A 24,456-nucleotide genomic window follows, 5' to 3' on the forward strand; every position below is an offset into this window, starting at 1 on the left:
ATGAAGACTGTGTCAATATATGTGCCACTGGAGGTGTCATAGACATGTCAACGTCACTCGTCAACTCGTGTGTGGAGATCAAAGGTGTCGAAGATCAATCCACAACGCCTTCTGCTCATGGGTGGCATGCTTTGCGGCTGACTATTCGATCTTCTACGTATCTCCTATAGTTCTAGGGCGAGCGGGGAGGGATTAGCCTGGCTAGCTGCCAGCCTATCCTTGGGCATAAGGCTCAACCTCGATTAGGGATTTTGGTCAACTTCTCTAAGGCGGGAAATGTATATTTTCGTCATTTACTCATTGTCAAGCCTTTGGGTCCTTTGATTTTTCTAAGGTTAGTAGTCTGGTAAAAATGGGGGTTGTGTGACTTGTCCATCATCAAGCAGCGTCGTCATGACATCTAGTGATATGATCTTATAAGGGTAAGATTGTGGATGTTTATAACCAATTCAAATCATCTCCATACTATTCTCTACATACCTTCACCACCGTGAGTGTTATTGTCCTACAATTCCAGCTTAAACTGAAGAAACTGGTGATGGTGATGACAATGTTGAGCAACCCATGCCCGTACTACAAGGGTGTCAGGTTGGTCTAAGAACCAAAGGCGGTCGAGCACACCATGTGGTGAAACAACCTCAAATAGTACAATCACAATATTAAAGAAGAAGCCCTCATTACAAAACATCATTCCACCATTATTATTATAATTGAAGACTTATGAAAAAAATTAACTAAAGTAGTACCTCTAACTCGCAACTTATGTGTACTTACATAAATCAAACCTACAACTTCATTAAAATAACTATATCACACTCATAAGTCGTAAACATGAGCGATTTACTTTTAATCCATAAAAAAGTGCACAAGTTTGGTAATTACCCTCTAAATTGCACTAATCTTTTAGTAAACCCCCATTGCAACTTTAGATTGAAAATCCATCCAACAAATTGGAAAGAGATAATGAAGCAATTTATAATTTTTGCACATTTGAGTGAGTAGAAGTGGAAGCCAAAGAGTTAACAACTAGGACTAAGACTGCTACAAATGAAAAACCCGACCCTGACGGCGACCCCGTTCTGCGTTTAGGGTTCTTTCTTTCTTTACTCTCAAAACGGAATCTTCTCACCTCACACACACACACACTCTGATTTTAGGGTTTTGCTTCTTGTTATTGCAGTGTATCATCATCCATGGCAAGAGCTTCCGCTGGCACCGTCAACCCACACGGCCGTACCGGAGTTCGTATTGTTGTCGCCGGTGACCGCGGCACCGGCAAATCAAGCCTCATCATCACCGCCGCCGCTGATAACTTCCCCGTCAATGTGCCGCCGGTTTTGCCTCCCACCCGTCTGCCTGATGATCTCTACCCCGAACGCGTCCCCATCACCATCATCGACACCTCTTCCCGGTACTCACACACCACACCGCTTTAACCTTCTGATCATTTTCTCAATTCGATTCACTGCGGCATTCAAACTTGATATTGCAATTTCATCTCATATATTTATCTACACTTCATTCATTACTGTTGTTGTTGTTGTTGTTATTGCAGTCCTGAGGATGGTGATAGGGTTGCTGAGGAATTGCAGCGAGCTGACACAGTTGTCCTTACTTACGCGTGTGACCGGCCCGAGACACTTGAGAATCTGAGTGATTTTTGGCTTCCGCGTCTCCGCAAATTAGAGGTTATGATCTTGTCCTTTATTGTGATGGAGTATATATTCAATTGCAGCTACTTTGCTCTTTCAAGAAGTGAATAATTCCTCGAGAATCGAAGGGGACGCCCAAATGGATTGTGTAAATTGTTAAGTCAGTTCACATTGTTTATTCTAATAAATCCAGCTTAATCAGATTCACATTATATATTTGTTTTCTAATATTTGAAGTATAGATGCTTGACAGATATTCGAACTTCATGAACAGGTAAAAGTTCCAGTTATAGTGGTTGGCTGTAAGCTTGATTTGAGAGATGAAAACCAGCAAGTTAGCCTAGAACAGGTCATGTCACCTATAATGCAACAGTTTCGAGAGATTGAAACCTGCATTGAGTGTTCAGCATCTAGGCATATCCAGGTATTATTTGTTCATACCACTTAAATCAAACTCCTCCTGTGTTTGAAATCTTGTTTTAGAGGAGCTGTTTAATGTTATCTGGATTTTATTTCATACAATTGTAATTCCTTTCTCTCATTGAAGGTCCCAGAAGTTTTCTACTACGCACAAAAGGCTGTTCTTCATCCAACAGCCCCATTATTTGATCAGGAGTCACAGACTCTAAAGCCTCGATGTGTGCGTGCTTTGAAGCGGATTTTTATCCTCTGTGACCATGACAGAGATGGTGCCCTTAGCGACGATGAGCTGAATGATTTTCAGGTTGAGTTTTTTCCTTTGAAGTCTTATTAATTATTAAATACAAAAAATGTAGCTTGTTTATTGGAGTCTGATACTTTAGAGATTTGATTACAAGCTTGTTTCTATTATATTTATATTATGGTAGGTTAACTTGTGTATACGATTTGTGAAAAATTTAACAAAACTATCAACAGGTTAAATGTTTCAACGCTCCTTTACAAGCAGCTGAAATTACCGGTGTAAAGAAGGTTGTCCAAGAAAAATTGACTGAAGGTGTGAATGATCGGGGACTTACTTTGACAGGGTTCTTATTTCTTCATGCCCTTTTCATAGAAAAAGGGCGTCTTGAGACAACATGGACTGTGCTCAGAAAATTTGGATATAATGATGATATCAAGCTTGCTGATGATCTAATTCCACCCTTGAAACGTGCTCCTGATCAGGTGTTTCTTTTGAAATGAATTGTGACCTCATATGTGTTGTGTATGATATGCCTTTATATGCCATACCTGTTTGAAATTGATTTGTGAAGTAACGACAGGGAGTTTTAATCTTGTTTTGATCAAAATTATCTTTGATGTTTGCAGAGTGTGGAGCTGACAAATGAGGCGATTGATTTTTTGAAGACCATTTTTGATGCATTTGATGGTGATGGTGTATGTCATTTGTGTATATGACCTTTTCACCACTGTCATTTTCAGACTTTTTCTTGAATGACTTCATTGTGATGTAAGCCACAAATGATAACTTGCTCAAATTGTTGGAATTTGACAAAACCCTTTTGTTCCTCCAGGATGGGTTGTTGCGACCTCGTGAACTTGAAGAATTATTTTCTACTGCCCCAGAAAGGTAGATCACTTCCCACGTTTTGTGTGACATGCTTATCTCATTGCTCATAATTCCATGTTGTGATGTTGGATTGTTTTGCATGGGTTTTGTCATGATTTGGTAATAAAGCAAAGTGGTGCGGCGTTTTTTGTATGTTGACTAATTTTGCTTCTTCAATGTTTTTACAAACTCTAGCTATGGCATATTTTCTGTGTATGCTTTTCCTGAGTCAGAATGTCAATCATGACTCTCGCCAGCTTTTTTTGATACTTTGTGGTTTTTATTTGCAGTCCTTGGATTGGAACTATGTACGAGGAGGTTGCAGAAAAAAATGCGTTTGGAGGACTATCGCTTGATGCATTTTTATCAGAGGTGCCTATGTCTTTTATCTTCTTCTCTATTCTCTCATGACTCATCCTTGCATTTTGCTGAATAATATTTCTAGAAGAGTGGTAGGCTTCTCTTTGGAGTTTTGTCACTCAATGCATTTGAAAAGTGCTTTGTGAATCATGGTCGCTTAAGTTTTATGCCCAGCATTTTTGTTATATATTTCCTTAGTTAAAACATATAACTACAACTATATACTTGATGTGTACACCTCTTAATTGTATATAGCATTTTATTTGAATTCCCAGTAAATATCATTGATTTTTTATTATGTTCCATTTTTTTTGTTCAGTGGGCACTTATGACACTTCTGAATCCAGCATCTAGTGTTGAGAATCTGATATACATTGGTTACCCTGGTGATCCATCATCTGCTATCCGCGTGACTAGGAGGCGACGCTTAGATCGCAAGAAGAAACAATCAGAAAGAAACGTTTTGCAGTGCTTTGTTTTTGGGCCTAGACAGGCTGGAAAATCTGCGATATTGAATTCTTTTATTGGAAGGTATTGCCATCATGAAGTTCCTGGTAATTTAACTTTAGCTATCGAGTAACATGTACCTTATCGCTGTTGAATTGATAATGCAGGCCTTATTCGGAAAGTTACAGTCCTACCACTGAGGAACGTTATGCTGTAAATGCTGTTGATATTCCAATGATGGTAAATGATACTTGAATGACATTTACAATAGCTGCTAGCCTGCGACTTAACATGTCTTTTTCATTTTTTCCTGCACTAGAGTCTTCTTTTGTTATTATTCGTTTTGTATATCTTGGCATGTCTTTCTTCTTTAAGTACACGTTTTTATAATTTTTTTTATCAGGGAAAGAAAAAATTTCTTGTGATGAAAGAGATTCCTGAAGGTGAAGTTAGAAAATTGCTGGCCAATAAGGAGTCTTTAGCCTCGTGTGACATTGCAGTTTTTGTTCATGACAGGTGACTGCTGATATTGAAGATCATTTAATGTTGTGAATTATCTGTGTTATATAACTACTTTGAAAAACACTTGCATCATATTTGGTTCTTCTAGAATTGATTTCATGTTTCCGATGATGCGAAATGAGAGATACAAAACATGAATTAATATATTTTCTTATTTTCTTCACGAGAAAACTCGGCCTGTCTTTTTTGCAGAATAATTATCACTATATTTAAAGCAGTGTATATAAACTCTGCCAGAAATTATTACTTGTTTCCTTGAATTCAAGCTTTGATTAATTTTGCGTAGTCTATTTGGATGTTTTAGCTCATAAGCAACATTTCAACATCATAATTCAGTGGTGCATAGAAAATTTCTGCAGTGCATTTGGATTTGCTTCCTAAAGCAGCTTATATTGCTGAAAGAAGCAACTTGTCGGTTGACTTATAAACTAACATCTGTGACTTAAGTAGAAAACAAACACAAGTTGATAACAAATAAAAAAACAAGATGTTTAATTCTTTTAGTTTGCATAGTATTTTTAAAAACTACTGTTTATATTGGTGATACATCCATGGGCTTCACTGCTTCATGACCATGTGGCTTGGATAACTCATTTTAGTTGTATATACCTGACTAGATATTCATTTTAGGTCTGACGAGTCATCATGGAAGGCAGCAACTGAACTGCTGGTGGAAATTGCCGGTCATGGAGAAGATACTGGCTTTGAAGTGCCCTGCCTTATAGTTGCAACTAAAGATGATCTGGATTCATTTACATTGGCCATAGAAGAGACAACTAGGGTATTTTCGATTGGCTTATTCACTTGCATGATCATATACATAATTGGGCATGCATATTGCTGTGCATAATTATTGGATGGTTCTATAAAAAGCTATTTAATGTGGTGAGCATGACATGTTTTGGAATTATGATTTTATCCAGACTTTATCAACAACATATTGCCACTAGTGTTCTCTGTATATGTACTTTGATCTTCAGATTGAAAATTGATTGAGCAAAGGCAGCTTGATTTTCCTTGTTGCAATTTTTTTATATAGTTAGTTGTGGACATGTGGCACTTTTACTTGGCATTTATATTTTACATTATTTTATGTCATCTTTGAATGGCTCAATAGAGATTTTAGGTTGGGGTCCCACTTCTCCCCAATCAATCTATAGCAATTATACTAGATCCTGTACAATCTGATGTTTGGTTTCATTTTTTTAAGGTTATGACTACAAAAGAAATGACTTTAAAATTGAATACTATCTCATTCCATTTCCAAAAATCTATATTAGAATTGGCTCAAGAAAAACAAGGCAACATATTAGTTTTCCCCACACTAGTGAAGACTGTAGGATACAATGTTTCATCTAAAATTTTATAAGGGAAAACTATAAAAGCTAACAAACTGAGGAGATGTCCACTTGATCGGTTTTACTGCGATTGCCCTGATTGAGCTTTATAACTATGCAGTTTCCCCTCTTTTTTACAACTCTTCCATTCTTATGTGCACTTTAATATAGGGGCTAATTTTGGTATATGGTCAATTTATCTGTTAGTTGCAGACTTGTAGCTAGAAACTTAATATTTTTAAGTTCATATTATGACCTTGTTTGCACTTGATCCAGTTTTATATGGAAATTATACTTGTCAACCTTTTCTACTGATTTTTAAGCAAGAGTGAAGACTGAAGAGTATACTGTTAGTTTCTCCATTTAGGGTAACATCTGCATCAGTGATGGATGGATAAGCATATCCCTGAGTGTTAGAAACTGAGAATCAGGAAGATATCTTATTCTTATGTCTTAGGATGTGTAATCGTAACAAATGTGCTTGGCGCTGAGAAATTTTAAACAACTGCTTTATCATGCATCAACTGCAAATGACACTTACGACATGCCAACATGTATTGTAGGTTAGTCAGGATATGGGAGTAGAGGCTCCTATACCAATCAGTGTGAAGTTAGGGGATTTCAACAGTCTATTCCGCCGTATTGTAACTGCTGCTGAGCACCCTCATTTAAGCATTCCAGAAACTGAAGCTGGAAGAACTCGCAAGCATTACCACAGGCTTATAAATCGTTCTCTTATGGTTGTTTCAGGTATGGTAGTTTCTAGGTTGACTCATTCATTTAGTACTTTTTGTACCCTAAAGCTGTTAGATCTGATAAACTTGTTTGATTTTTGGGTGCCGTGAGGCGTGAAGTTTGTATGTTATCTGTTTTGGTTGCGTAGTTGATCATTTTGATTTTCCATGTTGCCTCATATAACTTTGAGGTGTTGTGCAACTGTGGTCCATTTGGTGTTTCCATTAAGCCTGTTTCTGCTGTGTGGTTGTTTTTGTTTGCCTTTATCTGAATGCTTTTTTGTTTTACACTTCTGCCATTTTGTTTTGAAGTTTAATGATTTTATTAACTTATCAAATTGCAGTCGGAGCTGCAGTTGCCGTGGTTGGGCTTGCAGCTTATAGGGTATATTCTGCAAGGAAGAACACGTCTGGTTAAAAGAGTGAACAGATAGAACATCTACTACCTTGATCTGAATACAACATGCTCCTGGCTTGCTATGCCACCTTCAACATTAAGTTGGCTTTTTTTATGCCATCTGTTGTAGAGTTTGCAAATCAACTTCTTTTAAAAAATGAATTAGTTAGCATAAATACTAAATTCAAATGATCGTATTTATTTCTTCTTTTTGCTAGTTAGGAGCTTTGTGAAGTTATGGATACAATAATGAGTTATACTGTCAGGTCCAGTTAGATTACTGGAAACTTGAAAAGAATGAAAGCATCCTCTCAGTATTGAAGATTGCAATTAAGATCCTTTACCTGTGTGCAAAGTTGATAGCGAACTCACTAGAAATTACTTTCTCAGCGCTTTTCTCTCTCTCTCTCTCTAGATGGAAGGGTCGTATAATTGCTTGATATGAACTAGCTATTTTGAGTAGCTAGAAGTAAATTTAACTTCATTTAGTTCGAATGTCACCAAGTACAGAGCAGTATTTATCATAATCAACATTGGATTAGTAGTGTGAGGTGGGATTGTGCATCTGATTGGTTAGCAGGTTTCACTCGGCAATTTTGGGCAGGTATGATATTCTAAAAGATTAGGTGATACCCAAGCATAGTTACTGTATCGTATTCTGAATGGTTTTGCAGACACTACTTTCATATTACCTCAGGCATTAAATTTATATTTGATAAATTAAATGTTAGCGAGGACAAATCATCCAATATTACCTTCCTAGGTCCCAAATTCGTGTTCCAATTCAGTTAATCTAGTTCAGCTGTTATTTAGTGGTAAGCAAGCAAGATCCCTGTAACTTTGTAAGTGATGACACAAATTTGAACATCGAAAGTCATCTGTCAAGTTTTCTGAATGAGTTTACACTTGTCAAAAGACAAAAAAAAAAAAAAACGATGGACCCTATTAATTGAAATGACCTTAAGATGATGTGGTATATTTTGCTTACCTGAAAAGGACAGTGTTATATCAACTTGAGCTTATCAAAACTCGATCTCTAATTGGTTGAAATGGTAATACTATCTGTTAAACAATTTTTCAAAGCAATTTTTATAATGAAAAAGGTATGCAATGTATATAGTAAGCATGCATTGGGACGTTGGAGCCTTTGAGTTTCACAGCATCTTCCACAAGTTGTGAGCACGTTTGAATCATGAGCGTGACAAAAGGGTACCTCACTCTCACATAGTCTGTCATACAAGACTTGATTAAAATATAAATATCTGTACAAAACATCCACAAATGCAAAACCTTGGAACAAAATGGCTTCTAAGTCCCCTAATCATTTGTCTTCAAAGCATAAAACCTTCCTCATTCTCTTGCTTTTCTCCTTAGCCCTCATGCTCTTTGTACTCCCAATGAAGCCCAAAAGAGTCCCTACTATCACCAACATATTTCAAGTGGATCAAAGAAAACCTTCTTGGTTTGATGTCATAGAGAAAAAAATTGGTAGCGAGAGGATTAAGGTAGGTCTAGTTAATATTGGTCATACAAGAGTGGATGCTTGTCTTTATGACCAACTAGATGCACTGTATCCACTAGTAGAGACGGTACTTGTTGATTTTGATCATGTTAATGAGAACTTGCAATGGAAAGATTTGTTCCCTGAGTGGATTGATGAAGATGAGAAATGGGGCTATCCAAAGTGCCCTGATTTGCCAATGCCAACATGGGAGGATTATAGAGATGTCAATGTAGTGGTGGCAAAAGTTCCATGTGGGAATGGAACTAGTTGGGATGTGTTTAGGTTGCAAGTTAACTTGGTGGTGGCTAATTTGGCAGTGGAGAGTGGATGGGATATGAAATTGGGTGCTTATGAACAGGTTTATGTTGTGTTTATTGGGTCATGTTGTCCCATGGTAGAAATTTTCAGATGTGATGACCTGTTGTTGCATCAATCAGGTCAGCATAGGGTGTACAAGCCTGATTTGTGGAGCCTCAGGCAGACAATGCTTATGCCTGTTGGTTCTTGCCAGATTGCTCCTGCTTATGCACAAACAGAAGGTATATTTTCATTCCAACTAAGAAACCATAAGATATCTAAAGGAAAATGCTTCATCCCACAGAACAGTTTTTTTAGCTCATTTTGGTTGCTCAAAAATTTATATGCAATTAGAGTCTATCCTATATCTGTTAAGTAAGTCACTCATCAATGAATCACTCGCAGATGTCCACAATGCAAACATCACATTATAGATGTTTGGCCATGAACTTGAAAGAGTGTAAATGTCTCTCATTGACTAGAGATATGACTAATAAAATATTTATAAATACAAAGACGATCTCATCTCTAAGCTAACTTTTGGGGTAGTGTTAAGTCTTTCGTGCGGCAACTCCTTCCTTTCTGACAGCACTACTCATAACTAAATTACTTGTGCTAGAGAAGATTGTGTTTCTTCAAGTTCCATTCTTCTGTTATGTCTTTCTATATAAAGTGTGATGAAATTCTGCTTGTGAAGCTCACCAGATAACAAAGAAAAATACATAGATGGCTTCTAACATCAAAAGTTGAGTGAAACTTGAAGTACAAACAAAAAAATGTACAATATCTATTACAAAATTGAGTTTTCACCAAGTGAGAAGTGACATTTTGGTATGGTGTTCCAAAAAAACAGAGGAAAAGAAAGAAATTGACATGTTTTGGTTATCATGTACAGGTAAAGAGGTGTGGAAAGCCTATAGATCACAATCACCAGCAACATTGAAACACAATCACACCACACGCGTGCCAAGATTAGCCTATGTAACAGTCCTCCACTCTTCAGAAGCTTATGTTTGTGGTGCAATAGCTCTAGCACAAAGCATCCTTCAACATAACATCAGCTACACCACAGACCTTCTTCTCCTTGCAGACTATTCCATCGGTCCCGAATCGACAAAGGGTCTGAAAGCTGCAGGGTGGAAGATCAAACGCATTCAACGAATCAAGAACCCCTTTGCAGAAAAAGGCTCATACAATGAGTGGAACTACAGCAAGCTGAGAATATGGCAGCTCACAATGTATGAGAAGATCATATATTTAGATTCTGATCTTCTAGTCCTCAGAAACATTGATGTTTTCTTCTCTTACCCTCAATTATCGGCTGCACCTAACGATTTCTCGTTTTTCAATTCTGGGTTGATGGTGATTGAGCCTTCCCACTGCATGTTTGAGGAAATGCTGCAGAAAACTTTGACAGTGAAACCTTATAATGGGGGTGACCAAGGCTTGCTCAATGAGGTTTTCACATGGTGGCACAGGTTGCCAACAAAGGTGAACTTCCTGAAGAGTTTTCAAGATAAGGAAGGGAATAATGAGGAGGTGGAGATTCCTGAGGATTTGTATGTGATGCATTACTTGGGTTTGAAGCCATGGATGTGTTACAGAGATTATGATTGTAACTGGGACATGCAGATTCTCCATATTTTTGCTAGTGACTTGGCTCATAGAATGTGGTGGAAGGTGTATGATAGCATGTCTGAAGAGTTGCAAGGCTATTGTGGGCTTACACAGAAAATGGATGAAAGGATCATTCAGAGGAGGATAAGAGCAAAGAATGCTAATTTGTCTGATGGGCATTGGAAGATTGAAGCTAAGGATCCTAGAAGGAAGCATTATGAGGTTTGAATTAATTAGAACAATACAGGGTATGATATGAAATGATCAAAATTAAGGTTTCTAGCAAGAGCTTGCTTGAGTGTTGTGAGAAACTCATATATACACACATATTTCTTTTTTCCAGAAATAATACAATATTTCATGGCCATTGCTTTTTCTTTCAAAAAGGATTCATATTACACTTCCGTATAGGCATTAGAGAAAGAAATGAAAATAAGAGAAAAATAATAATGAATTTATATATAATATGAGAAAATTAAAGTATTTATGAAGGTCTATAATTCATACTCTTTCTCTTTTCCTATGATACCACATTTTTGGAACACCACAAATTTACTATAGAGATATGAATACACGGAAAAAGAAGATAGAAATATAAATATGAATGAGAAACCTTAGCGAGGAGAGTGTGTACAAACCCCAATCTGGGTGTAGGCAAACTATTAAAGATTATTGTGGTCGGAAACCTTCCCTAACTGGCCAACAAAATCAATAGAAGTCGATACGTAAGCTTTGTCACAATAAAAAAAGTAACCATCAATCTTAACATGGTTTGTGGGCTTTATTGGAAGTCAATCTTTTGCCTAAAAGTATGTTGACGAGTTGAGTTTTGAAGAAGAGTGAAGGAAAGAGAGAAGCTTTAAGGAGCACTCCCCTTGTTTTGAGTTTTTAAGAAGGGAAGTGTTTGGGAAATTTTTAAAAACTCTCCAAGATCTTTCTTTAGTTGTTTGTGGAGTTTCCCGAATTGAGAGATTTAGAGGAATTTGGAACTTACAAACAAAGGAAGATCTTACCCCTCTTCCCCCTCACTAGCCCTTCCCTCCCCTTCCCCTCAAAGCCTTCTCATTCTCTCTCTCCCCTAAAAACTAAAAAATACACAATAGGTCGAAGACCCTGACCTTTGAAGCATAGAATGTATTTTAAGTATAATACACTCACTTCTCTTAAGGTTTGTTAAAATGACACTTCACCAAATTTTTGTCTAATATGCACACTCCAACCCCACCCCTTCTAAATTTGAAAGAGATTTCGTTACAAAATTCTTGAATAATGAATAATAGAGACAAAATTAATTACATATTTTATTAAGGAACATTTTTGTCGCAAAAGTCATCACTAATTTAAATTCATGTCTTCTTTTAATATCGAAATTTTTTTCCATCTCCAAAATTTGTCACTAAGACCATGTACAATGGTTTGTTTAATTTACTCACTCTCAACACCACTTTTTCTCTTCCCAACACTCCACATCATCTTCTCTCTCCAATTCAACACTCATTCAACTTTTATCCACTCCAATGGTTTTTCATTCAACACCAACACCCTACCCCACCACTTTTTTATTTCATATTTTTATTTAATTTTATATTTTTGTTTTGATTATTTACATAAAATTACAATTATCGATTTAAATTAAATTAAAACAATAGACACTTAACAATTTATTTTTTTTAAATATAGACAATAATTTATTTTATTTCCTTAACTTAAAATGGAAGACAACAAACTAAGCACAAAATAGAATGGTGAGAAAGATAATAAGATGGTGAAAAACTTGGTTTTTTTTTTCTCTGTCCAAATCAAACGAACAAATTCTCTATTTATAGAGGAAACAAAGTTATGAATTTTGGTTAAAAAAAAGTTTCCAAAATTTTTTTTTTCAACGAAATAATTGAGTTTAAAACATTTAAAAACAAAAAATCCGGCCAACGAATCACCTTCTGCCACGCGTCCCCCTTATCCATTCCAGTCGTTTCTCTCTCCTCCCCACTGGCGCTGACGCGCCCTGTCTACGCGTGGCTCCCACGCGCCTGGCTACCACCAATCCGAAGCCGCCACGTGGCACCGAGCAGCTCTCTCAAATTTATTGAACACTCTCAATACTTCTCTCCTCCACCTCATCCTCAAAAACCTCAACAACCACTACAAACCCTCAACAAAATTCAACATACCATTGCACTTGGAATACATGTAAAGTATAACAAGTATTTTAATTATTTACAGATTTTAAGATGGAAATATAGTTCATTGCTAAAATTGACGAATTTTAATTAGTGACGATTTTTGTGACAAGAAACATTCCTTTATAAAATTCATCACTAATTTTATCTTTGTTTTGAATTTTGTGACGAATTCTAATATTTTGTTGCAAAAGATGAAAGGGAGTAAGTTGAAATGTATAGTTTAAACAAAAATGAAGGGTAATGGATGAGTGTATTTTATTTTTTTTATTGATAAAAAAGAGACACGTAGATTTGAAATGGATGGCTATTAATTGAATAGAAAGAACCATTTTTTTCTCTTATTAAGTTGATTTGTCTAAGGTTATGAAAAAGGTTGTCCAAACTCCAAATAGGTGTTTTGAAAAAAAAAAAAAATGACAGCTGTTTCGCAAACATTTATGTTTAGGTGGAAAATAAAAGAAGCAACCATAGAAAGTCTCTCCGTGACAAATAGAGGACTAATCACAATGGGTCTTGGATTGTCCTCCTCGGCTCATTTCATATCTGCACCAACATTACCTTCACAGCTGTATCACAAACATTACCTAGTTAATATCTTCTCTGTATTTTTCTACTTCCTTTATTGTGTGTGATAAAAATTTCCTACCCCAAAATATTTTAAATTAATGTTAATGAAACTAACCAAATAAACTAGAAACTAACCAGAAAAATTGATTGGAAAATGAAGTGAAGTAAAAAGAGTGAAGAATGCTGTAAACTGAAGCAATCTATCTACAAGTAATATATATAGATAGGATATATAAGATCTTTGGCACATGTGTGGGCAACGTTGTTTGTCAGTTGCATAGACATATCTCACGTGCCTCACATAACTTGATTAATTAGATTCAGCTCTGTCTGTGTCTGTGTCTGTCTTGTGCTTAATTACCGACATAAATTATAGTAGTAATATTATCTAGCTAGAATCTATCTACCAATGTTATGGCTCACTGAAACACACACCCAAGAGTAGAGTACAGAAGACAAGGCTCATTGTTGGTATCAGTGTAATGGGCAAGATGCAAGGGAAGACAAACCTGGATTCTGGGTGGCTAGCTGCAAGGTCCACTGAGGTCCATTTCAATGGCTCTCAGCTCACCACCACTAACCCTCCTTCTCTTACTGGCCCCACTGAACCATCACCATGGATGGAAGCTCTTGTCCCTGGAACGTAATCTCTCTGTTCTGTACTGTAATGCTTCATACATTGTATTGTACTATCTATAGTGACTGTGATTTATTAAGGGATGTTGTTTTTAATTTACTGACAGTGTTCTGGCAACCTTGGTGAAGAACAAAGTGGTGCCTGATCCTTTTTATGGACTAGGAAATGAGGCAATCTTAGATATTGCTGATTCTGGAAGAGACTATTACACTTTCTGGTTCTTTACAACCTTTCACTGTAAACTGGTAGGTTATGAATTGTGTTCTGCTATCTCTGTTTATACCATTTTAGATTGATTCACTGCACCTGTTCCCCTCTTTCCGCTTATATGTTCCAATACAAAATTGCCCTTTTTATTGCCAAATTTTGCTGTCTGTTTAATTTGAGTTAAGCCAAATTGAAATGTGATACTTTGAAGTGAGTTTATGGACTTGGTTTTTAAGTTCAACCCAGATAGAGATGTGATTTTCCTTGTTTGGTGATTCTAGACATTGCTAATTACTGGATCCTTTGCAGGCAGGCAATCAGCACTGTGATCTGAACTTCCGTGGAATCAATTACTCAGCCGATGTTTACTTAAACGGGCACAAAATGGTCCTCCCGAAAGGAATGTTTCGGAGGCATTCTCTTGATGTCACTAGTATTCTTCATCCTGATGGCAATAACCTGCTCGCGGTTCTTGTTCATCCTCCTGATCATCCTGGGAGTATCCCACCTCAGGGAGGACAGGGGGGCGATCATGAGGTCAGGAATTAAATAAATAAAGCCTATCTTCTAACTGTGTCCTTCTCTATTATCTAACTTCCTGTTATAAGAAAGCATCAAATATCAACTTAAGTGATTGGTGACTTTTGAAATCTGTTTAGTTTTGGGGAGAGTGGAAGAGATGATGCTTAAGAATATATATATAAGTCATTTATTTTTTGTTTTTCCTTTTGTGTAGATAGGAAAGGATGTGGCTACACAATATGTTCAAGGTTGGGACTGGATAGCTCCTATAAGGTGACATTGCTATTACCTGTGTGGTAAATAATTTTCTTTTTCCTTGAATTGAAAACCTACCATTCTTTATTGGTTAGCCACTGCTAGGTCATAGATCCTTGTATGGTAACAAGCTGGAAATCTCACCATTATTATAATATTGCTTTGTCAACATGAGAAAATTTTACTGTCATTCATTTTCACTCACAATGAATGTTGTTGCAAAAGAGGACATATTGCTTACATTGAACGGGAAAAAAAGGCATCAAATGAGTAGATGCATACATTAGTATATATCATCTCACACTGAAATTTCTTTAGGACATGTTCCTTAATGACTTTATGATGTTCTCATAAGCACATGAAAAGGAAAGGAAAACGGAACTAATTTTAGGGAATTTTGGAATTGCTTATTGACTGCCTATAGAGTTTTGATCAGTTTCTGAGCTATGAAGAAGCAATATAATGCAAACTGTATTAGCAACTAATAACTAATGCAAGTATTAAATTTGATTGCAGGGATAGGAATACTGGAATTTGGGATGAGGTTTCCATTTTTATTACCGGGGTGAGTTGAATAAAATGCTTTAGTTCCTTCCAATGTCTATGGTTTATAACCCAAACACCTAAGAATTGAGACCAATTGCAAATCCTTTTCTTTCTCTTTGCAATGCACTGTCTTTTCTCTTTACCCCAAAACAAGAGTTTAGCTTTTCGTCTATTCTTATCTAGTTCATAATTAAATATTGCTGAATTTCTCTGGATCTGACCATGATGAGAAATAATGTGGGAAATCACTGGGATGTCTGGAAAACAAAACCAGAATATTGTAGAGACATGGGCTAAACATCGAAATTGCTTTGTTAATTTTGCTTTTCATGCATTTCAAAAATTGAGGAAGCATGTCATAGATATGATTTTTTTAAATTTAATGGTGTTTCCAGCAGTTCGTTGATAGGATGATTCTGTTGTCTGTGTTTGCTGCAGCCAGTGAAAATAATTGATCCCCACTTGGTGTCATCATTTTTTGACAATTACAAGAGAGCATATCTACATGCCACAACAGAGTTAGAGAACAGGAGCTCCTCGACTGCTGAATGCTCTTTGAGTATCCATGTCACAGCAGAACTTGAGGGAAGCATTCACCTAGTAGAGCAGCTTCAAACTCAAAATATTTCAGTTCCTGCAGGATCACGGGTGCAATATACATTTCCTGAGGTCTGGGGAAAACTTGTCTGTGTGACTTATGTCACATTTTAATTTTTTCCAGAATTTACAAAGCCTGCGATCCTGTATTGATAATTTTTTGTATCCTTGTTTTACTTGATCCTGTTAATTTGCATAATAAAGTAATAATGGGATGATTGGCAGCTCTTCTTCTACAAGCCCAATTTATGGTGGCCTAATGGAATGGGGAAGCAATCTTTGTACAATGTTGTTATTGACATTGACGTTAAAGGATTCGGTGAGTCTGATTCGTGGAGCCATTACTTTGGATTCCGCAAAATTGAGAGCCACATTGATGGTGCTACTGGTGGAAGGTATGGTGGTTGTAATGTTTCTTCAATGTTGTAATATTTTACTTTTCCTTGTTAAAAATAATTCAAGCTTTAAACTGTTTTTGTATATGTTCTTCTGCATGTATTTTATTTCATAGGTTGTTCAAAGTCAATGGAGAACCAATTTTCATACGCGGGGGTAACTGGATATTGTCTGATGGACTACTGCGACTGTCAAAGAAGCGATATAGTACAGATATCAAGTTTCATGCAGATATGAATTTTAACATGATTCGGTGCTGGGGCGGTGGACTGGCTGAAAGGCCAGAGTTTTATCATTATTGTGACTATTATGGTCTTCTGGTAAGTTGTAATGCACCCTTATTCTTGCTTACATGTGCAGCTTAATATGCTTATATGTGACTATTACTGCACCCTATGTCTTAGACTCTGATACTTATAAGTTGCATTTGTGGCAGTTTTGGTTTATAATTGATCGTGTTGCTGTCTTAAATCTCGTAGGTATGGCAAGAGTTCTGGATTACTGGGGATGTTGATGGACGTGGTGTCCCAGTATCAAATCCGAACGGTCCACTGGACCATGACCTTTTCTTGTTTTGTGCCAGAGACACAGTCAAGCTTCTTAGAAATCATCCCAGTCTTGCCCTCTGGGTTGGTGGAAATGAACAAGTTCCACCACGTGATATAAATGCTGCTCTGAAGAATGATCTAGAACTCCATCCTTATTTTGAACATGTAAATGAAAAGAGAAAACCTTTAGGTGATTTGGAAGATCCTAGTCAGTATCTCGATGGTACACGTATGTACATAAAAGGATCATTATGGGATGGATTTGCAGATGGGAAGGGAGATTTCACTGATGGACCTTACGAGATTCAAAACCCTGAGGATTTCTTCAAGGATGATTTTTATAAATATGGATTCAACCCAGAGGTTGGTTCTGTTGGAATGCCGGTTGCCGCTACCATAAGAGCAACAATGCCTTCAGAAGGATGGCAGATACCATTGTTCAAGAAACTTCCCAATGGTTATGTAGAGGAAGTTCCAAATCCCATATGGAAATACCATAAATACATTCCATATTCAAAACCAACCAAGGTTCATGATCAGATTCAGCTTTATGGTGCTGCAAAAGATCTTGATGACTTTTGTTTGAAGGTAAGAGAAAACTTAATCCATATGGCCGTTCGTGATGCATTTTTAATCCCCGTACCTCTTTTTGTTCTGTTGTTGATATTTATGTAATATTCTTAGGCTCAACTTGTTAACTACATACAATATAGAGCTCTTTTAGAAGGATGGAGTTCTCGCATGTGGAGCAAATATACAGGTGTATTGATTTGGAAGACGCAAAATCCTTGGACTGGTCTGAGAGGTCAATTTTATGATCATCTACTTGACCAAACAGCCGGTTTCTATGGCTGTCGATGTGCTGCCGAGCCAATTCATGTACAGCTTAACCTCGCTACATATTGTATAGAGGTAAGTACCTAACCCGTTTGGAAGAGCTTATTTGAGCTTATCTTACAACCTAAATGCTTATGCAAGTGTTTGAGAGAGCACTTATGTAAACAACTTAAGCGCTTATGGTACATAAGCTCTCCTACACACTTGCATAAGCTTATGTTTGGGAGAGCTTATGTATAATTTAATGATCTAGTTATGAATAGCTTCTTACAGGTTTTGTATATCATTTTTTTATTTCTCAAAACAGGTTGTGAATACAACATCAGAAGAGTTGTCTAATGTAGCTATTGAAGCCTCAGTGTGGGATCTGGAAGGAACATGTCCATACTACAAAACTCATGAAAATCTCTCTTTGCTGCCAAAAAAAGTAACATCTATTGTTGAGATGAAGTATCCAAAGTCGAAAAATCCTAAGCCAGTCTATTTTCTTCTTCTCAAACTCTACGACATGTCAGATTTTAGAATCTTATCAAGAAACTTCTATTGGTTGCATCTCCCTGGTGGAGATTACAAGCTATTGGAGCCGTATAGGAAGAAGAAAATACCTCTTAAGATAACATCGGAGGTTTTTATTGAAGGATCCACTTATAAACTCCAAATGCATGTGCTGAACTCATCGAAAAGACCAGATACGAAGAGTTTAGTACTTGAGTGCGGTTCAACTGCTAAACAACGCGACAGTTGCATTGTTACAGACTCAGTGGATAACATGCATAATGAGGCTGGAAAAGATCAAGAAGTTGGTTGGTTTAAGAGGATACACAGATGCTTAGCTGGGAAAAGTGATGGCTTGAAGGTTTCTGAAATAAATGGACAAGATATAGGAGTTGCTTTCTTTCTTCATTTTTCTGTTCATGCTTCAAATAGGGACCACAAGGAAGGGGAAGACACAAGAATTCTCCCTGTTCACTACTCAGATAACTATTTTTCACTGGTGCCCGGAGAGGCCATGACTGTTAAAATCTCTTTCGAGGTCCCTCCAGGTGTCGCTCCTCGAGTTACCCTTCATGGCTGGAATTACCATGGAAAAGCCATCCATGAAGCTCTTTAGAGATGTCACAGGAAAACTTGTGAACTGATAAAAAGAAATGCATGAGTTTATTTTTTGTTTTCATACTATGTCTTCAAGAGAATTCATATTTCCAATTGTATGTCACGGATGAGACGTATCGACCATGTCAATTTCCATTGTTTTTTCAATCAGTGCAATAAAAAGGGAAGCTGAGATTGTTAAACCATCCTAAAAAGAAATATTATTTTTAAACGTTCCTTTAATTTTTCATAGTTTGATCGTTGCTTTTAATTAATTTTTGTTGCCAAAAGGGCTGAAGCCATTTATAGTTGGGCTATTTCCCCAGAGTTTTTAATGGGAATGCTTGCTTTCTTTCTTAAGTCACCTTTTTCAGTCTGAACATTTAATTGAATCTAAAAGGAGAATGCAGCCTCTGTAACTAAAAAAAAAAAATTCTACCGGTAGAATTAACCTCACAATAACACGATTTGAACATAATTGTCTCATATGGAGGATACATGTACAAGATCAAAATGAAAATGCAAGCAAAGCAATTTGTCTAGGATTTTTCTTTTCAGTATTAAGCTGTCCCTTTGAGACTATATCTTTTGAGAACTGAGGCTCTTGGGCGTTTGGAATGAAGATTATGGCTCAACCATTTGATGGCTTATAACTCATTTTTTGGGGGTACACTGATGGCCTGTAATTTGATACTAATGATTTAGTTTTATCTGTGACTGAAAATCTCCATATTTTCAAGCCAATTGTTTTCAAGAGTCGAGAGAAACAAGAATGTTTCTGGTATACAAAGTAGTGATATACACTTAGAACCGGCAATCTGGCACAAAGTGGAATACATTACAATATGAATACATGCATTACAGAATATGATACAAGCTGCAAGGTTTCTAAAAAAATAAATTTGGAGAATCAAACATATAAATCCATAAATCAAAATGATCACATAGCCTTCATGAACCGATTAATCGAAGAGAAGATGCCTGCCGCTTTGTCAAACAAACTTTCCCCTTCCTCTGACTTCTGTTCTTCATTGGCAAATAACATCTGTGCACCATATAGGAAAAGGATACCCGTCAAGAGAGATCAATGGATTATTATGCCAAAATAGTTGTGTTGTTCATGTCTGGCATGGTAGTTTAGAACTGAAGCTACTCACCTCAATATCTTCAGCATCAGGACGGTTGGTATATTCCTTTTCAAGCAAATATCTATTTGGCCTATCCTTGTCATCACTGAACACTTTCCACAATCTGAGTGTGTTCAACAACACAGGAATTAAACAACAAATAAATGGAGCAAGCTTTACAATTAAAACAAATATTTGGAGCAGGCGATTAAGGTAAGCCAAAATGATTTACATTCAGTCAACATTTTGAAATTTCACCAATTCTTATCTTCATGGAAACAGAATATATGATAATGAATCATGTCCAGATTGCACTCAACATCTAGAAATAAAGCCAACCTAATAATCCGCCTTTAAGACAAAAAGTGGTTTTTCTCATGGCAGGTTTTGGGTGGCTTAGGATTGACCTAGGCTAAAGTTCACTATGGATGATGACAATCTGAAAATTGGAAGCTATAGAAATCAAATCCTTATGAGAGGGAATAAAAAACCTTACAGTGGATAACATCTAAAAATTGCACCAAATGGCATAGGTCGCATGTAATAGACAGTTGTAAAAGTGCTGCAAAACAATTTATCAGAATTTAGTAGTCTGGTGCAGAATAATCAATTTTTTAGATAAAATCCAAATTGAGAAAGCTCAAGAAAGGAACTTAACACACACTGCCAGACAGTAATTACAGCCTTGAAGTGAATCTTAGAATTTATCTAGTTCTAGTTACACTAGTTTTTCACATAAATGAGGATAACAAATGTAAGCTGAGCCCATTGGATTGAAATACCACCAGAAAATAACAAAAACAAAAATTCAGTTACAGTTGATGTAGACACTATTTCTTGCTGTCAGTTGAAGTTTAAGAAGCATATCATTAAGCCTTTTTAAATTGAAAGGAGTGAAAATCATACCTCAGAAAGTAGCGCCTTAAATTCCGGACATTGAATCCAACCCCAACATCCTCACTAACCAGGCGTGGATTCCACATAATCAGGGGTGTTGGCTGGCAATACATGAATAGTTTATAAGGAAGATATAAATTTTACGACTTAAGAGTACATGGCAATTTCTACTTAATGCAAGGTGCTGAAATGGCAAAGTCACTATCCTGCAGTCTGTGGTGGCTCTCTAGAATGATAAATATGAGAACTGAAGTGTCATTAATTCTGAACCCCTTGTCATTTTTTCCAGCTCAATTCATATGTGGGAAATTGACTTAGAATCTAGTGAAGAGAGATCGACACACATATAAGAAGCTTTCACATATTGCTTTAGCTCTTGATGAGGACAGTTCATTGCTTTTTTCAATATATGGATGTTTAAATTCCAGATATCACAATTCACAAGCATTGCTTAAAAAAATTTACTGCGTGAAGGTAGAATAGGAGAATTCAGGAAATTTACTGGATCATTTGAGAGATTGGATGCAATTTTCTGTACATATTCTAACATCTGATAATCAGGAACAATCATAACCACGATCTCATCTTCACTCGCTACAGGCTTCCGGTCACTTAAGCTGGATAAACAGAAAATGGAATTATGCATAATAGAACTATATAGCATGACAATAAGTACGGAGAAAATTAAATATTGATTTGGATCCTCTCCAACCAAAATGTTGCACATAGATTCATATGTAATGGTCCAAAAAACAATACAGATCACATCCATGGAGCCAACTTCACTTATTTCATCTATTTCTACAGTTTACACCCTTACATTTTTGTTATTAGGCCAGATTCACTTTCCCTTAATTCTAGGTTAGTATTTAGTAGAATTTGAATACGTTAGTTTATCAATTATGATTACTCCCTTTGTGAAGAATAATAATTTCAGACATGATATTTTCAGTTTTCCATCTACCTTTTTCAAGTCCATATCCAATGGTCCAATTTCTTTTTTGGAGAGGGATGGAGCTGGAGAGGATCCAAACGCTAAAAGTATAATCCAAAATTAATTTGCCAGGGAAAACAACAGAATAAAAAATAAATAAGTAATCAATGCAGCGGAAGTCACCTTGCAAAACTGAACAAAGCATCTTTCCACCGATATTTTAGAAGAGCTGCAACACCAGCATCTGGAAATATGGCTTTAACATTCTATCAATCAAAATCACAGAAATTAGCAACTGAGTTCATAACTTGCAAAATGTGTACATTAATACACACATCATAACACTTTACTTAATTCATCATGAAGCACTACTTATAAAGATAATATGCAGGAAAGTCTATATTTATTACATGAGCATCTATTATTCTTTGGATATTTGTGTATGTGGAAAGGTCAGTAATTATGTAGCCCAATCATCTCTTTCGTGGATCCGAGTGGCAAATGAGTATTGAAGGCTGCTAGCACTTTTGTTGAATGTTTGCAAGTTCTATTTTGGACCTCTTGATAACCAATAACTAAACAATTAACAATACCAAGTTGAGTGAGATGTTAGCTTCCTCTTGTGTTACAAAGGAGAACATGTACTTCGTACGAGTACAAGTAGGATACTAAAAATGGTATAAACATGAGAAACCACAAGGGTGGGCTATGGCTCATGGGTCTATATTGTATTTACATCATTACATGCCAAAAGAAACCAAATTTAAATAAACATAACAACACATGCAATCACATCAAGGAGAAATAGTTAGGTTGCTAAGATAGGGAACAGAGAAACCATTTTGAATTCAGACAATCCTTCATAACTTCCATGTGCTATATGTTCATTACTCCAAGAATACGTCCCACTTACCCTGCAGTTTGTTTCTTCCATGAGTTTATCCAAAAAAATCTTTGACAATTCCCAGAGTTCCAGCTGTGCGCCTTCGTCATCTAAAAATTGCAATTGAGGGATTAAAAGTTCAACCTGTAAGACAGTTATGAAAATTCAGTGCAAGAAGCATGGGGCACTAAGCAACTGAAAGAAAACAACTATTAATTTCGACTAACAAACCAAGCCACCTATGAAGACTTCAATTTCAATCATACAAGTATAGTTACCACTTATACAAATTATCTACTTAATAGCAACAAGCAGCCCAGAAATTGGAATTGTTTCACAAAGGGTCTTATGTTTAATTACCACTAACACAAATTATAATTGTGTACTGTAAACAATGAAAAAAGCATGAAAGTTTGGCACATACTATGGCTCTCATCCCTCCTGAAGTTACAAATATGGCGGCAGCCTCACTTGATTGCCGCACTGCACCCTCCAAGTCTGGAGGCAAGCAACTGAAACATAAAGCAAAAAGTTAACAACTTTTTGATACCCAATTGAATGAATGACTGTCTAACTTGTTCTACTCAATCAAATTTGATAGATACATGCTTTCTGGAGAGATAATGTTTCAGTTTCTAGAACACACTTTAGAACAAAACATCTTAGATTACATAAAACGAAGTAGTAATGTTTGAATACCTGTCATCTTCCTCTTCATCTTCAAGAGAAGTTTGTGTGTTTTCTAGTGATGATGATGATGATGATGATGAAGGGTCTTGTGCTTCTTGGAGAGGTTCACCTTGGAATTTTTCGAACTTGGCACGAACTGTGGAGGTGGGTCGAAGGGAAATCCCATTGTAGGGGCAAAGGAGAGTGTGGGAGAAAGATGTGGGAAAGCGAGTGGTTGAGGTTGGAAGGAATATTGAAGAGTGGAAATTGCAGGTTATGGTTGAAGAAGAAGCCATTTCTGTTAGTTAATGTGTTGTTGTTCCTAAGCCATAGATATTCATAATGAGTGAAAAATGAGTTAGATGATAGTATGATTATGATACATATTTTATTCTTGTAATTAAATCACATAGAATATCATGAGTCATTTAGACAACCCCAACCAATTGATTAATTTCACAATAAAATCAATTGTTGGGGTTTTTTTTTTATAATTATCTAGTGGTACTTAGACACCCTTCAGATGCCGACTATTTCAAATTTGAGATTTAGTCATAGTTAAGGTTCATCATCATCCCCCAAATTGAGGTTATTGAAACTACTACTTACTACTCTAGCAATCTTTTTTTTAAGGATACTCTAGCAATCTTTAAAGATGGAGTCACATTTTTTTTCTTAAGTATATGTGGAGAAGTAGTGAGAATCTCTTAAGATTAAAGGGTGATGGGTCTAACTCAAGTGGTCTAAAGGTGGATCAGGATAAATTTTTGTACAATCTCTTTATTTCTTCCTGCTTTCGATTTAGTTTCTTCTAACTATAAGAATTAAGCTTATAAAAACATCATTTTAAGTGTTAGGAAGTTAATTTTGCTGATATTCCTCCAGGTTTGAGACTGTCTGAATCTCTTCATCTCTGGTGGTAATCAGAAAGCGACAATTTTATAACCGTGGTAAAGTAAAACGAGACTTTTCCATCAAAACTACCTCATATTAATAATTACTTTTAAAAATACATTTTTTTTAGTAGATACTTTTTCATTAAAAAATTGTGCATCTACTCCATATACTATTTATTAGTCCATTTATTCCTATATAATTGACACCAAAGCCCATTTTCCCCGACGGGCAAAGGCCCAATTCCAAGCCCATCTATTACGCTCC

General features: G+C 36.3%; 4 protein-coding genes across 5 annotated transcripts; 3 read left to right on the forward strand and 1 right to left on the reverse strand.

Moving 5' to 3' along the window:
- The first annotated feature begins 940 nt into the window (after nt 1-940).
- On the forward strand, nt 941-7,319 carry LOC130716823 (mitochondrial Rho GTPase 1-like). Its single transcript, XM_057566829.1, has 15 exons — nt 941-1,090; nt 1,181-1,411; nt 1,556-1,688; nt 1,927-2,076; nt 2,200-2,376; nt 2,550-2,798; nt 2,943-3,011; nt 3,149-3,204; nt 3,474-3,555; nt 3,863-4,074; nt 4,158-4,230; nt 4,394-4,506; nt 5,143-5,293; nt 6,413-6,599; nt 6,928-7,319. The coding sequence occupies exons 2-15, from the start codon at nt 1,194-1,196 to the stop codon at nt 6,999-7,001; spliced, it is 1,944 nt and encodes a 647-aa protein (XP_057422812.1). The 5' UTR covers nt 941-1,090; nt 1,181-1,193; the 3' UTR covers nt 7,002-7,319.
- A 931-nt stretch (nt 7,320-8,250) lies between these two features.
- Nucleotides 8,251-10,765, forward strand: LOC130716824 (putative UDP-glucuronate:xylan alpha-glucuronosyltransferase 4). Its single transcript, XM_057566830.1, has 2 exons — nt 8,251-9,023; nt 9,677-10,765. Exons 1-2 carry the CDS (start codon nt 8,282-8,284, stop codon nt 10,624-10,626), a joined length of 1,692 nt encoding a protein of 563 aa, XP_057422813.1. The 5' UTR covers nt 8,251-8,281; the 3' UTR covers nt 10,627-10,765.
- Nucleotides 10,766-13,393: 2,628 nt separating this feature from the next.
- On the forward strand, nt 13,394-18,991 carry LOC130718328 (mannosylglycoprotein endo-beta-mannosidase-like). Its single transcript, XM_057568907.1, has 11 exons — nt 13,394-13,791; nt 13,892-14,030; nt 14,302-14,529; nt 14,729-14,787; nt 15,286-15,334; nt 15,754-15,984; nt 16,138-16,307; nt 16,424-16,628; nt 16,788-17,444; nt 17,541-17,768; nt 18,001-18,991. The coding sequence occupies exons 1-11, from the start codon at nt 13,631-13,633 to the stop codon at nt 18,802-18,804; spliced, it is 2,931 nt and encodes a 976-aa protein (XP_057424890.1). The 5' UTR covers nt 13,394-13,630; the 3' UTR covers nt 18,805-18,991.
- Nucleotides 18,992-19,548: 557 nt separating this feature from the next.
- Nucleotides 19,549-23,652, reverse strand: LOC130720689 (uncharacterized). Of its 2 annotated transcripts, XM_057571369.1 has the most exons (9): nt 23,326-23,650; nt 23,051-23,138; nt 22,657-22,770; nt 21,927-22,009; nt 21,312-21,426; nt 20,819-20,910; nt 20,409-20,474; nt 19,943-20,036; nt 19,549-19,830 (listed from the first exon to the last, which is right to left on the reverse strand). In XM_057571369.1, exons 1-9 carry the CDS (start codon nt 23,589-23,591, stop codon nt 19,726-19,728), a joined length of 1,023 nt encoding a protein of 340 aa, XP_057427352.1. In that variant the 5' UTR covers nt 23,592-23,650; the 3' UTR covers nt 19,549-19,725. The 2 variants fall into 2 exon arrangements, with proteins under 2 accessions (XP_057427352.1, XP_057427354.1); XM_057571371.1 differs by lacking the exon at nt 20,409-20,474 and having other exon boundaries at nt 23,326-23,652.
- Between the last annotated feature and the right edge of the window lie 804 nt (nt 23,653-24,456).

This window comes from Lotus japonicus, chromosome 5 (genome assembly GCF_012489685.1).
Source record: "Lotus japonicus ecotype B-129 chromosome 5, LjGifu_v1.2".
Classification (NCBI taxonomy): Eukaryota; Viridiplantae; Streptophyta; class Magnoliopsida; order Fabales; family Fabaceae; genus Lotus; species Lotus japonicus.

Excerpts from the sequence above, each read along its gene's own strand:
- LOC130716823 (XM_057566829.1), top strand. The coding sequence starts at position 1,194 with ATGGCAAGAGCTTCCGCTGGCACCGTCAACCCACACGGCCGTACCGGA. Across the intron at positions 3,556-3,862 it reads TTGATGCATTTTTATCAGAG|TGGGCACTTATGACACTTCT; the intron begins GTGCCTATGTCT and ends TTTTTTGTTCAG. Across the intron at positions 4,507-5,142 it reads GCAGTTTTTGTTCATGACAG|GTCTGACGAGTCATCATGGA; the intron begins GTGACTGCTGAT and ends TATTCATTTTAG.
- LOC130716824 (XM_057566830.1), top strand. The coding sequence starts at position 8,282 with ATGGCTTCTAAGTCCCCTAATCATTTGTCTTCAAAGCATAAAACCTTC. Across the intron at positions 9,024-9,676 it reads TGCTTATGCACAAACAGAAG|GTAAAGAGGTGTGGAAAGCC; the intron begins GTATATTTTCAT and ends TATCATGTACAG.
- LOC130718328 (XM_057568907.1), top strand. The coding sequence starts at position 13,631 with ATGGGCAAGATGCAAGGGAAGACAAACCTGGATTCTGGGTGGCTAGCT. Across the intron at positions 13,792-13,891 it reads GAAGCTCTTGTCCCTGGAAC|TGTTCTGGCAACCTTGGTGA; the intron begins GTAATCTCTCTG and ends ATTTACTGACAG. Across the intron at positions 16,308-16,423 it reads GATGGTGCTACTGGTGGAAG|GTTGTTCAAAGTCAATGGAG; the intron begins GTATGGTGGTTG and ends TTTATTTCATAG.
- LOC130720689 (XM_057571369.1), bottom strand. The coding sequence starts at position 23,591 with ATGGCTTCTTCTTCAACCATAACCTGCAATTTCCACTCTTCAATATTC. Across the intron at positions 21,427-21,926 it reads GCTTTGTTCAGTTTTGCAAG|CTTAAGTGACCGGAAGCCTG; the intron begins GTGACTTCCGCT and ends CTGTTTATCCAG. Across the intron at positions 20,911-21,311 it reads CCAATCTCTCAAATGATCCA|CCAACACCCCTGATTATGTG; the intron begins GTAAATTTCCTG and ends ATGTATTGCCAG.